General features: G+C 37.6%; 1 protein-coding gene across 5 annotated transcripts in view; it reads left to right on the top strand.

Annotated features, from left to right (window-relative positions):
* The window catches only part of CDKL3 (cyclin dependent kinase like 3), a 61816-nt gene that overhangs the window by 30886 nt on the left and 15922 nt on the right, over positions 1-15008 (top strand). For 2 of the 5 annotated variants that reach the window (XM_074313518.1, XM_074313517.1), the window contains exon 13: positions 1586-5172. The exons of 1 other annotated variant lie outside the window; for it this stretch is intronic. In XM_074313518.1, coding sequence (XP_074169619.1) covers positions 1586-1639 — 54 coding nt within the window. In that variant the 3' untranslated portion in view covers positions 1640-5172. Of the gene's footprint in view, positions 1-1585; positions 5174-15008 lie in introns of those variants that run through there. 2 more of the 5 variants (XM_074313520.1, XM_074313521.1) reach the window with 2 other exon arrangements.

Here is a 15008-nt window from a genome sequence, read left to right as displayed (position 1 = left end):
CTCCAATTTGTTCCCCATCTCTGCTGTTCGCCTACTGTCTTATTTTCACAAATATTTGCTCTCAGTTAGCTGTCAGATAATCTTGTTGAAATGTCCTAGCCCCTACCCACCTGAGAGAGTCTTGAATTTTATTTGGAAGTCCTGAAGCCCTCAACGTCCAAATGAATACTCTCTATAGGTATTCTTTTTCTTTTAAGGGAAGGGTACTGTGCTGAATTAAATCATTCAGATGGCCCACTGAATTAAATCATTTAGATGGCATTCCATTCTGTGAAGGCATCAACTTCGTTATCTCTGTTTCTTAGTTTTTAAATAAAATTGATTATATTTTTATTCATGACAAAAATTAGCACATACCTATTTAGGAAATTTGAAGAAATTAGAAATATAGAGAAACTTTGATCTGAAACTACTTAAGAAGGCATTTTCACTGTCTATTCAGTTTTCACAACATTCAGATAAAAGAGTTATCAGACACTTAGATACATTTTCACAGTGACATTTATGCTTTATTCTTGGCCTAGAACTTTTAAAGAACTCCACAGTGCACTTTGCCGGGAAAAAAAAATTTTCTATATAGAACAAGAAAGCCATTAATGGTCATCTTTTAGTTCATTATAAAAAGTAACAAGGTGGCTTTAAACTTGGGTGACTTACTGATGTCACAGCATGTTGAACAGCACACGATTTGCACATGTTTTGAATGCCTGGGTGAGTTAGGGCTCCTGAGTTTGGGCAGGCTAGTAATGTGCTATATGTGTTTATCCCACTGGCCTGTGAAAGCCCCTTCTCCCCCTAGAACTACTATTACATTCCAAAGCAGGAAAAAATGAACTCTTTAGATAGTATGTCATTTTTAAAACACAGATGTAAATAGGAAGGGAAATCCCTTCTTGCTCTCTGGTATAGAACTCCTGAAAAGATTACATTTTTAAGTGTGACCTTGAAACTGCGGTAGTTGTTAGAAATAACCAGAAGTCATCAGTGATACTTGTAGTTTATTTGTACTCCCCATTCAAATACAGTTCTGACAAGTGACTGAAATTGCTCATAAGGCTAGTCCAAAGACTTTTAATAAATTAATGTCAGAATTAAGAAACTTTTCCTAAATTTTAAGTTGGTAGTTTGTTATTCTAGAGCACGAGAGAATATGTATGACATGTTTTTAAAAACATAAGGTAGGCAATAGCAACCTATTTGTTCTATTCTTGGCTTTGTTATTGACTTGAGTTTGAATTACTTAATCAGATCCAGGTACTTTCCAGTTGTACATTAAATTCTTTTAGACATCTTAACTGTGTACTGAAATAGCATCCACGCATTGAGTAGACTCTATGACCGACCTACAGAGAAACCCTACATTACTGCTAATGAGTGAGTTAGGCAAGAGAGGTCAGAGCCCAAGCCCCCTTCAGTTCTGTTTCATGATGATGAGGAGGAATCCTTGCTAAGTCGTCTTCCTGTGCCGTATAAAACAACAGCCCCCAGGTGCGAAGTACAAGTACTTTACTGTGACTGTATTTCCTTAGCCAAAGACTCACTCACCATTTCCTCAATTAAGGTCCTGTTTCTATTTACTTTTTAGAATACAGGAAATGCACAAACTGAAAGGAAGAAGAACCCACCATATATAGAGTAGAAAATGCAGCAGCTGAAAATTCAGGGAATCCCAGAATCACTGCATCGTTTTTAAAAATTCCTTTTTATTAATTTTACGTCCACAAAAATGCTGACTAGAGAATTCTACAGCTATATCTTAAATTCTCTGTAGTTATGTGCATATGCACTTAAATTTATTTTTAAATTTATTAATCTTTAAATTATTCATGTTTTCTTAATTTGAACATTAATTTATAAAAACTGCCTGACTGGTACATCCTAATAAAACTGCTACTTACATTAAGTCATATAATTTTGTTTGATGATATATTATCTCACTCATGTTTGATTAGTGGTCATTCTTAGCTTTGGTTCAGAACTTGATAATTATAGAAGGAAATGTTTCTAAATGTGTAATAAAGCAAGATCCCAATGCCTGGGAGCACCAAACATAGGTTTGGTTCCACACTGAACATTCTGGAACAGCATTTAAGTATATCATGAAGATTGTTTGAAAGGGTGGAAATGGAGCAAAGCATTGAAGCAAATTTCTGGCTTGACCAACATGTTTATCATTTAGTAGTTTAATAGAATATGTTGTTACATATAATTTAACATCAATAGGCAAGGTTTTGGCAGCATATATTTACGTTCTTATCCCTGGTTCAAACTGGCTTGGTTTCTAATTTTAGTGTGGAGATGGCTATTGTGAGGGGAATAATTTGAAGAGGAACAGATTTTTTTCTCATATTGTCTTTTAAATCTTAAAATACAAATTGGCAAGCCTTTTTTATTTTATATACAATAGAAATGTCACATGAGCTGTTAGGATGGCCATTGACACCAATGGCATCACCCAACTTTGTTTTGTTAGCAAACCATTCACTGTTTTCTTCCTCTAAGAATTCTGTCGATGTGATGGTTTGATTTGGAATTAAAGTCATCTCCTCTCTGCTAGCTCCTTTGCTGGCCATGATTACTAAGTAGATAACATCCTGTCATGTGAAGCACACTGTATACTGATCTCGGACCCTCTGCTAGTCACATAACCTTGAATGTCAATTATATCCTAGAATGCTCAGGCTTCCCAAAGTAAGTTCTTAATGAAATATCTGACCCGTTGTTTTAAAAGCTGTTCATTACTATTACATGATTAAAAATATATTCTGTTAGTTATAAAACTATTTATAATATTTATAAAATATCTGTAAATATATGGTATTCAAATGTTAATCAAATTATTTTATCTTTTCATCAACGACCAGCACTCTTCCAGTTTGCCGGTTGCATCTGATAGTGTCTTGTATGTGGTACAAATGTTTTCTATTTCATAAACTAAATTATATACAACCCAGAAAAGAGTAGTATCAAAATTCTTTTTTGTTGTTGTTGTTTTTAAGATTTTTTATTATTATTATTATTGGGGAAGGGGAACAGGACTTTATTGGGGAACAGTGTGTACTTCCAGGACTTTTTTCCAAGTCAGGTTGTTGTCCTTTCAATCTTAGTTGTGGAGGGTGACGTTCAGCTTCAAGTTGTTGTCCCTTCAGTCTTAGTTGTGGAGGGCGCAGCTCAGCTCCAGGTCCAGTTGCCGTTGCTAGTTGCAGGGGGCGCAGCCCACCATCACTCGCTGGAGTCGAACTGGCAACCTTGTGGTTGAGAGCCCGCACTCCAACCAACTGAGCCATCCGGGAGCTCAGCGGCAGCTCAGCTCAAGGTGCCATGTTCAATCTTAGTTGCAGGAGGCAGAGCCCACCATCCCTTGCGGGACTGGAGGAATTGAACTGGCAACCTTGTGGTTGAGAGACCACTGGTCCATGCAGGAATCGAACTGGCAGCCTTCGGAGTTAGGAGCATGGAGCTCTAACCGCCTGAGCCACCGGGCCAGCCCCATATCAAAATTCTTGATTGTCCTGTTCTTCAAAAAGCAATAAAGTGGAATTATCCGGTGGTTTACTAGGACTCCACATGATTTTGTATTTACTACAAGTAGACATGAAAAACAAAAGAAAGCATAATTTCTTTATTATAGTATTGTCATCTTTTCATCTCATCAAAATGTTGATTAGAATTCATAGCTGATATTATTGTACACAATACACAATAAAGCTAACAGACTGTTAGCTTTGGCAACTAATCCCCAGGGAAATGGAGTTGGTCCCCTGTGGTAGGTTTAGCAGTTATATGTCTGTCCATTGCCTGTGGAATTTGAATTTATATATCTGTTGATCCTTACATCAATACAAAGGATTGTCAGTTTGTTTTCAATTTCTACAAAAATGCCTGCCGGGACTTTGATTAGGACTGTGTTAAATCAATATATCATTTTGAGGAGAAGATATCTTAATAATACTGAATCTTCCAATTCACCAGCGTAGTATAAACTCTCCATTTATTTAGATCTTCTTTAATTTTTTTGGTACTATTTTTTAGGAGTCTTATACATCGTTCATTAAATTTATTTCTGTGTGTTTTTTTTTTATGCTGTTACAAAGGGTAGTGTTTTTTAATGTCATCTTCCAGTTTTTTGTTACAATACAGAGGTACGATTTGTTTTTCTATATTGATCTTGTGTCCTGAGGCCTTCCTAAATTCACTTATTAGTTCTAGTAGTTTTCCTTCCTTCCTTTGTTCCTATGTTCATTTGTTCCTTTCTTCTTCTCCTTCGTCGTCTTCTCCCTCTCCTCCTTTTCCTTCTCCTTCTGTATATTCCTTAGGATTTCCTGTACAGACAATCATAACTTCTATATATAAAGATAGTTTTTCCTCTCCCTTTCCAATGCTTATGCCTTTTATTACTTTCTCTTGTCTGATTGTGCCGACTAGAACGTGTGATAATGTTGAACAGAAGTAGTAAGAGAGGATATCCCTGCCTTGGTTTCCTATACCAGAGGGAAAACATTCAGCCTTTCCCCATTTAGTATGATGCTAATTATAGGTTTTATATAGGTGACCTTTACTCCATAAGGATGGTTCCTTCTATTTCACTTTGCTGAGTGTCCTTACCATGAATGGGTGTTAAATTTTGTTAAATGCTTTTCCTGCATCTGCTGAGATGCTCTTATGATTTTCCTCCTTTATTCTGTTAATGTGAATTATATTAATTGATGTTCAAATGTTAAATCATCGCTGCATTCCTAGGATTAAACTCCACTTGATCCTTTTTATGTATTGTATTGTGTTTGATGAGTTAATATGTTATCAAGGATTTTGGCATCTATGTTAATGAGTAGTTTTAGTCCCTTTTTTTCCTTATATTGTTTCTGTCTGGTTTGGAATCAGTGTTATGTTGCTTCATAAGATGAATTGGAAAGTGTTCTATCCTCCCTCGTTTTCTGAAAGAATTTCTGTAAGATTAATTTTATTTTCTCCTTAAATGTTTGTTAGAAATTACCAGTGAGGCCAACAGAGCCTGGAGTTTTCTTTGTGGAAAGATTTTAATATGCAAATTTAATTTCCTTAAATTTATTTAATAAATATATAGATATCTAGATTTGCTGTTTCTCCTTGTGTCATTTTTGGTAATTTACCTCTTTCAAGGAATTTGTTTATTCCATCAAAGTTACTGATTTTATTGGCATGACATTGTTTATCATTTTCCCTTATTATCATTAAAAGTTGGTAAGAGGGCTGGCCCGGTGGCTCAGGCGGTTAGAGCTCCATGCTCCTAAGTCCGAAGGCTGCTGGTTCGATTTCTGCATGGGCCAGTGGGCTCTCAACCACAAGGTTGCCAGTTCAATTCCTCGAGTCCCGCAAAGGCTGGTGGGCAGCGCCCCCTGCAACTAAAAATTGAACAGGGCACCTTGAGTTGAACTGCTGCTGAGCTCCCGGATGGCTCAGTTGGTTGGAGCGCGTCCTCTCAACCACAAGGTTGCCAGTTCGATTCCTCAACTCCCACAAGGGATGGTGGGCTGTGCCCCCTGCAACTAGAAACGGCAACTGGACCTGGAGCTGAGCTGCGCCCTCCACAACTAAGACTGAAAGGACAACAACTTGAAGCTGAACGGCACCCTCCACAACTAAGATTGAAAGGACAACAACTTGACTTGGAAAAAAGTCCTGGAAGTACACAGTGTTCCCCAAAAAAATCTTTAAAAAAAAAAAAGTTGGTAAGAGCTATGGGGATGTCCCCCTTTGGTAATTTGTATTGTCTTTTTCTTTTCTTGGTAAGTCTAGCTAGAGGTTAATCAATTTTACTAATTATTTCAAAGAACCAGCTTTTGGTTTTATTGATTATCTCTATTGTTTGTTTCCTATTTTACTGATTTTTCCTCTTATCTTCACTATTTCTTTCCTCTATCTAGTTTGGTGTTAATTTGTTCTTTGTAATATAATAAGAAATATATATATATATATATATATATATATATATATATATATATACACATGTATATATATATACACACATTTCTGGTCTTCAACTCCTGTTCCCTGGCGCAGAGCTCTAAAACCCTTATGATTTCCTGACTGATAGGGTTGAGAGGAGCGTCTTAACTGATCTCCCTGCTTTCACCCTTATTTAACCTTCATTCTCTTACCAACTCACTGCCTGGGTGTTCTTAATAAAACTTAAATCAGACGATGTCACCACTCTGCTCAAAACCCCCTATGCTTCTTACTTTGCTCAGAGTAAAAGCCACAGATATTGCAGTAACCTACACAGCCCTGCCCAGCATGCCTCTGCCCCCCACCCCCTCCCTTGACCCTCTTTGCTACTTCTCTCCCTATTGCTCATTCTGTTCCAGGCCCACTGGCCTCCTTGCTGTTCCTTGCTGTGCTTTAGAACCTAGGTTTTTGCTCTTTCCTCTGCTTTGAAATATCTTTCCTCAGGTGACTGCATGATTCCCTCCTTCACCTCCTTCCCATTGCTCCAGATGACCTCCTTCCTGGTTTTCACTCCTATAGGAAGCCTTCTCTACCACTTGACTTAAAATTACAACTTTCCCCATTCCTATTCTCCCTTCCTGCTTTACTTTTCCATATAGCATTTCCCTGCTGGCAAGCTATATATTTTACTTATTTTGTTTATTAATGGTCTCCCTCCACTAAAATGTGAACTTACATAAAGGCAGGGATTTGCTGTTTTGTTGGTTGCTGTATTTCCCCATGCTTAGAACAGTGCCTAGCATATACTGGCACTCAATAACGTTTGCTTTGTGAATGAAGGAATGAATTGATTAAGCACCTTACATAGTAATTACTTGACAAAACAAAGAATAAAATATGGGATAATTTTATCGGTGGGGTGGGTAGAATGTGCCCTCCGCAGCGTGCTAATATTGATGGTTCAAGTGGCCGGACAAGGAATGAATAGCAGTGATTCAGCATGGAGTTTAAAGATGAAGGAGATTAGATGAACTTAGAGTTTGTTGGTATTTTAATGAAGGAATTGAAATTTAATTACACTTAGAGATAACACAGAAGGATGCATATTAGGAACAGAATTTGTGGAATGTCAGATAAGTTAAAAAAATTGTTTCTCAAAAATTAGAAAGTGGAAGGAGCCAAGGAAAGATAAGGCAAGTGAAAGGGTAAAAAGAAATAATGCTCTGCAGAGTGAGTTACAGTGTTTCGGTCAGATTTTCAGATTCTCCCCCAAAAGTCACTACATTTCTGGGGTTTTTTTAGCCACTGGTGTGTCAGGAGACCAGGGAAGTCCTAAATGAGAACACTTAGGACTTGCTAGAGAGTGAGAAATTGTGTAAGTACTCTCTCGGTGTTATGCAGGTCTCTCAGTTGCTCCCTTGGCTTAGAATAAGTGAAATAATTTCTTTGCTTAATCGAATGGATACGTATGGTATTGAAAGAATAAATGATCCTGTGAAATGATTAACTCAAAGCAGTAAATAATATGAAGTTTACCTAGATTGACTTTCAATCAGACTTTGTGTTAAGGTTCTTGCTCTTCACAGTTAGTTTTATTTAAGCAGTAGCAGTATATAGATTGCAGATTTCCAGTGGCTATTGCATAGTCTATATGCCCCTCTTGCCAAAAAGTAAAAATGATTCTGGTTTCCTTTGAAGTCAGATAGTGCTAACCTCCTCCAGAGGGAGCTCAAGGACCAGTATTTCCAGGACGCGCAGCCTCTCTCTGCCCTGGTCTGAGAGAGGACAAGCCAATGAGTTCCCTGTTGCACTGAATGACGGTATGAGGATGGGGTACTAATTCGGCAATGCTTTTTGCTCTAACTCAATGCTTTTTGCTCCCCTGGATGAGAGATGCAATAAAAATGCATGCTAGAAATTGGGTTTCCTCAGATGAATGACTCTAAAATCTTAGGACATTTCAAACCAAGCCCTAGATTGTTTACATACATTTCAGGCAGCATCTTTTGGGCGTCTCTGAGTAATTTCTTTGTGGAGGTTAATTATTACCTTGAACCGTATTATTACAATGTTTAAAGCATCTGATGCCTCATGAAAAACCTTTACAACAACATTTATTATGGAATAATTCCGCCATCCATAATCTCCTTGGATTGTCGTTTGATTTGAGTTAGGAAAGTTGGTTCCTTTAATTTCTATCCTCCAAACAGAATATCTGGTAGTATCAGGATATTGAGACTATACCATAAACTCCTGGGGCTTCTTTCTTTTTTAAAAATGTATTGAATGCACCTTCAGTTTTTATAAAAATCCACATAGTACAGATTGGTACTAGAGGCTAGTATCAGATTGCCTGGATTAGGATCCTGGCCTTTATCACATCTTCACTGGGGTATATGTGTGTAGTGCTGTGTTGCTGCATTTTCCCAGCTGGAAACTAGGGACAAGAAGAGCTTATCTCTTAGACACATTATGAGGACTTACTGAGATAAGATTTAATACTCACAGGGCATAGTGGGTTTGTAGTGATGAAATTTAGTTGTTCACAAGGCCTTTGGAGTCTCCTTCAAAGATGCAGAATTATGGTCCTTAATTTTAGAGCTGTTTTCTGAGTCTATCCTGACTTCATTCCCTTTGGTATTAAATTAAGTCTAGGGGTACCCTCTACTCTTGTTGCATATTACCCGTGAAATTCTGAGGGTATCTGTGTCTTGGTCTCCATTTGTTTAGATATGAAGTTGGCATGGGTGACGAATACACCAAATACCTGCTCTGCATGTATGAGATGTTTCATTCAATACAAGAATAATCATGCCATTTAGAGTTTTCAAAGAGAACTGTATAACATATCCTCTTTTTAAAAAATTTTTATTTAAGTATAGTTGGGATACAATCTTATATATTTATATTAGTTTCAGGTGTACAATATAGTGATTGGATATTTTCACACCTTACAATGTGATCACCCTACTAGTTCGAGTAATCGTCTCTCACTATGCAAACTTATCTCACTATTAACTATATTCCCCTTCACCTTTTTCACCCATCTCCCATCCCCCACCCTTTCAGAGGATAACATATCTTCTTTTGTAGGAAGAAACTCTCAGCAGAGTCAGTAGTGTCTTTTAGAGTTGTGTCCCATCAAAGGGGAGATGCGAGTATTGTAATTCTGTTCCATCCTGGGAAAATCAAGTCTAGACCAGCAGTTCCCAACTTTTATCTTTTGAGGCTACTTTGGATTTTCTGAGCCTTTGTGCATTAGTGGAGCAGGTAAGGTGATGTTCCAAACATGGTTGTGTTACAGTTTTGAGAGGATGAGTTACGGGTTAACATAGGGAGATCCAGAAACTTTTATGGAGCCTGGAGCTTTTACATTTGAGAGCCCGTTTTTGAGACAAAGAATCCAAAATTGCAAATACAAAATTGCAATTACAAAATTGCTAGGGTTATTCTCATGGCCATGGAAGGAGCCTATACAAAGGAGGGACCTACACTGGCTTTTTGGCAAGTATGTCTCTACCTGCAGGATTGTCAGGACTTGGTTCTCTGTGGCCACCAAAAGTCATGCAGAGACATGGGTTATGGCAGAGGCAGTGGCAGCTGAATTGGCAATCGACCAGGTCAAGTTCTGAAGTCTATTGGGTAGACATTTATGTGATGATTGGGAGTCCTGGCTCCAGTCCTTTGACCAAGCGGAGTTGTGACAAGAGGAAGGAGTTACAACTGGCAGCTCAGTGGGTTGCTGCTGTGTGACACTCATTTCCTTCCATTTGTAACAACGAACAGAGTGATAGGGAGCATCCTGACACATGTAACACCTTGGAGAATAAAATTAAATTTTGATCCATCAAATATTGAGTCTGGCTTCTATTTTCACCAGTAACACAACCTTACTTTTAACGGGCATCAGTTATCGCCTACTTGTCCAAGTCAAAGGCTTTCTTTAAGTCTTTATTTTCCCTGACTTTTCTGTCTCATTTGACACCATGAATCATTTTTCCTTCTTGAAATACACTCATCTTTTTTGTCACATTGTTTTCTTCTCACCTGCAAACACTTTTCTGCTCCAGTGATCATTTATTATATCTTCCTACCTGTTTCCCTGTCAGCGTTCTCTGCAGTGCAGTTCTGAAGCCTTCCATGCTTCCCTGCTTCCTTGAGAGAAGTGTGCTGCTATTACAGCCTGACTGCTACATCTGAGGGTACTGGAGGGTATTACTCCAAGATCTATCGTTTTGACAGTGACATTTATCAGAAGCCCCAGTCTCCACATGTTTGCTAATATTTCCACTCTGTCATTTTGCTGTTTCTTCAAATTTACCATATCTAAACTAGATTAACTTCTCCCCAAACCGTTTATCCCTTCCCTCCTAGATTTTCGTGTATCTAAAAGTGGTGATACATAGCTTTCCTTGGCTTGAAACTTGACATCAGCTTGATTTTTTTTTTTTCAGTTTCCGTGTACCCGATAGCCAGACAGACACTGTGTTTCCCCGAAAATAACACCTAGCCGGACCATCAGCTCTAATGCATCTTTTGGAGCAAAAATTAATATAAGACCTGGTATTATATTATATATTATATTATACCTGGTCTTATATGAGAGCCGGTATTATATTATATTATATCATATTATACCCGGTCTAATATTATATTAAAATAAGATCGGGTCTTATATTAATTTTTGCTCCAAAAGACTCATTAGAGCTGATGGTCCGGCTAGGTCTTATTTTTGGGGAAACACAGCATCAGGTCTACATGATTCATTCTTTCTAACATACTTTGATTCTCCCACATTAGTTTTTCATGCTTAAACTAATATAGCCTTTGGGACTCTTCCCATGCAAGGTGACTTATTTTTCCTATAGGCTCCCATTTTTTATTGTTTATAGTATATACCAGGTCTGACAATTAAGTTCGCAAACCTGCAACTGTGGGCTTACATTGGCAGCACTGTACAAACAGCTCGGTAAGGTTTCGTAACCTTGGTATATCAGTGTCTCACAGCTGTGTTCGTGTTGATGTGTGGTGGTGTCTTGCTGAGTGGCGTTCATTATTGTTGTTGCATGTTTTTGTGTGCTATTGCGAGAATAAGCTTGAATTAGAGCAACAAACAAGCATTCAATTTCTTGTTAAACTTGGCAAGAGAGGAAGTGAAATCAGGGACATGTTAGTCCAAGTTTATAGGGATAATGCCATGAAGAAAGCGGCAGTGTATACCTGGATTAAATGTTTTTCTGAGGGGAGAGAACGCATCACTGATGAAGAGAAGTCAGGGGGGCCAGTAAAGAGCAGAACTGACGAAAACATTGCAAAAATTCATCACGTTATGCGTCAAAGTCATTGGCTGACTGTGAGAAGCATAGCAGACCAAGTAAACATCGATAGAGAAACAGGAAAATCTTAACTGAAAATCTTGGCATGAGAAAAGTGTGTGCAAAAATGGTCTCGAAGGAGCTCACTGATGAACAAAAGCAAAGGAGAATCGAAGTTTGCCAAGAGCTTTTGGAGAGGCAAGACGATGTTTTGGTCTGTGTTATCACTGGTGATGAAACATGGGTGTACATATGCGACGCTGAAACAAAGCATCAAAGCGCACAATGGAAGTCAGCTAATTCTTCACAACCAAAAAAGTTCTGTCAGTCCAAATCAAGAGTCAGAACGATGTTGCTAAACTTTTTTGATATTAGAGAGATTATTCATTATGAATTTTTACCAACTGGACAGACAGTTAACCAAGTTTACTATTTGGAAGTGCTGAAAAGGCTGCGTGTAAAAGTTAAATGACCTGAACTTTTTGCCAACAATTCATGGCTCTTGCATCACGACAATGCACCAGCTCACTCGGCACTGTCTGTGAGGGAGTTTTCAGCCAGTAAACAAATAACTGAATTGGAACATCCTCCCTACTCACCTGATCTGGCCCCCAATGACTTCTTCCTTTATCCAAAGATAAAGGAAATATTGAAAGGAAGACATTTTGATAACATTCAGGACACCCAGGGTAATATGACGACAGTTCTGATGGCCATTCCAGAAAGAGTTCCAAAATTGCTTTGAAGGGTGGACTCGGCGCTGGCATTGGTGCATAGCTTCCCAAGGGGAGTACTTCGAAGGTGACTGTAGTGATATTCAGCAATGAGGTGTGTAGCACTTTTTTAGGATGAGTTCGTGAACTTAATTGTTAGACCTCATTTGTCTATTCCACTAACAGATTAAAGGGGGAGAGACGTTTTTTCAGTTTCTGCAGAAAAAAAGTACTTGATATAATTGAATATCCATTTTGATAAAAGGTGGGGGAAACCCTTCTTTTTAACTAGGAATGAAAGGGAGTTTCCTGAATCTGCAAAAAACCTACAGCAAATACCATATATTAAAGAATGCCTTGAAAAATCAGCAGAAAGGATTCCTATAACAACTGCTTCTTTTCAACAGGCATTAAATATCATAAAGATGTCAGCTATTCACAAGGAATTTCAGTAAAATCCCAACAGGGTTTGCGTGCGCCTGTGCGTGTGTGTTTTAATAGATCTTGACAATTTCATTCGAAAAAACAACAAAGAGTTAAGAACAGCCAAGACATTTAAAAATAAGAACAAAGTAGAAAAACTTGCCCAATCAGACACCAAGACTCACTATAAATTTGTAATTAAGACATCATTGAATTGGTATAAGCGTATAAAATAGATCAGTTGTACTGATAAAAAGCCTAAAAATAAACCCATGCAGGTGTAGAAACAATACATGATAGAAGTGGCATTGACGATCAGTGGGGGAAGGATAGACTATTAAATAAATAGGACTAGGACAATTGGTAATCCACATAGAAAAAAAGGAATTGGATTCTTGCCTCATACCAACACAAAACATAATTTCTGAAGCATTTAGGACTTAAATGTGAATGGAAAACCTGTAATAAAACTTTTAGAAGAAAGTCTAGGACATCTTTGAGACACTAGGATAGATACATATTTCTTAAGACACCATTAGCAAAAGAAAACTATGAACACATTTACGTATATTAAAATTTAGGGCTACTCTTCATTACAGAACACCTTTAAAAAAGTGAAAAGGCAAGTCACAACTGGGAACTTATATTATTTACATTATTATGTCTATAATATATAGTAAATTCCTTAAAAAAAGAAAAAGAAAAAAGACAATAAAGCTCCCCAAAATGAGCAAAGGACAGAATCAGATATTCCACCAGAACAGGAAGATGAATGGCCAATAACACAAGAGTCTCAGCTTCATTAGTAAGCAGGGAAATGGAAAATAAACCCACAGATTGTAGTTCCCACTCTCACCCAGTTGGCAAAAGCCAATTGTAAACGCTAAGGGATCTCTTATACATTGCTGGTGGGAGTGTCGATGGGGTCGAGCATTTTGGAAAGTCGGGTATTATCTAGTGACGTTGTAGATGGGCAAAGCTTGTGTCCAGCTGTTCCTCTCCTTGATGTTTATCCTAGAGAAAGTCTTGCACATGGACTTCAGGAGATAAGTATATGGATGTCTCGAGCAGTGTTGTTTGTTATAACAGAAACTGGAAACAATCCAAAAGTTCATCAACAACAGACCGGACAAATAGAGATATATTTAACACACACACACACACACACACACACACACACACACACACAGTGAAAATGAATGAACCGCAACTACATGCATCAATATCAATCTCACATCTTTCACCAATAAAGCAAGTCACAGTATGATTCCACATGTATACATTAAAAACATGCAAACTTTTATCTTAAAATACACAACATATGATTATATTATAAAGAAAGGCCAGGAATAATAAACACAAAATTCAAGATAGCAGCTCTGCCTGCTCGGAAAGTGATCAGAGAGAGTGTACCTGGCCCTTCAGTGGTACCAGTAATGTTAGGCTTCTTGAGTCACTTGGGTTCAAGGAAGCTTGTTTTACTATTATTCTTTAAGCTACTTATACTTTTCCAATATGATATTTTTCATACTAAAAAAGTATTTTAACAAAAAACACAATTCTTACCAGCCGGGGGTGAGGTGGAGATGGATATTGCTCTTGGAAGTCAATCCAAAAAGGGCAGGACTTTCTAGAACATCTCCACAGATAATTATCCACATTTTCTATTTCATTTTTGATTTTTATGTATTTTGTGAAATAATTCAGAAATACACAAATACAGAGAAGAATATAATCACCACCAATGTGTCCATGACCTTATGTCAAACTTTACAAAAATATTTGAAGCTCCTTATGGAACCCTCCCCAATTACATTTCCCTTCCCGCATCCTTAATAACCACAGTTCTGAAGTTTATATCTGTCATTCCCATGTTTGTCTTCTAATTCTAGGGAAAAATTAAAAGTTTGTATTGTATTGTTTGCATTGTGTTGTTTGGCAGGATGGCATTTTATATAAATGGTATCATTCAGTACATATCCTTCTGCAACCTTTTTTTTTTTATGTTTGTCCATGTTGATATGGCAAGATTCTTTGTATCCAGTTTTCATTTGTTCCCAATGCTCCAAAAAATTACGGGAAATTTCAAATATATACAAATGTAGAAAGAGTATCATAATGATCCCCCATGTACTCATCACCAAAATTTCACAACGATCAATACGTGGTCAATTTTGTTTCCCCCACTTGCTCCTCCCTTCTGTATTATTTTGGATCAAATCCCAGGCTTCATGTAATTCTTCTCTTAAATATTTCAATACTGTATGTATTTCTAAAAGCTAAGGCCTCTCTTTATAAAGACATGACTATATCCCTTTATAACAGCTATTAACAGTTTCTTAATATCAGATCAAATATCCAATCAGTGGTCAAATTTCCATATTTCTCTTATTTTGACATTTTGTTTGAATCAAGCCTCTGTTTTATTTTTTTAATCGCTGATGAGCTATTCTGTGCAAGGCATTGAGTGAAGTGCTGTTGAACAGGTGTGAGGATCTCACTGTGGGTGAAGGACAGCTTGCTCATTCCATTGATGGGCTGAGAATCTAGACTTCCTCAGGTGGCTTATAGAAACCAGCAGCCATTTTCACCAATGCCTGGTTTGTCCATCACTGATAATCATTTAACCTGT

This window comes from Rhinolophus sinicus, linkage group LG10 (assembly GCF_036562045.2).
Source record: "Rhinolophus sinicus isolate RSC01 linkage group LG10, ASM3656204v1, whole genome shotgun sequence".
In the NCBI taxonomy this organism is placed as follows: domain Eukaryota; kingdom Metazoa; phylum Chordata; class Mammalia; order Chiroptera; family Rhinolophidae; genus Rhinolophus; species Rhinolophus sinicus.
This window is presented reverse-complemented; position numbering and strand designations above follow the sequence as displayed.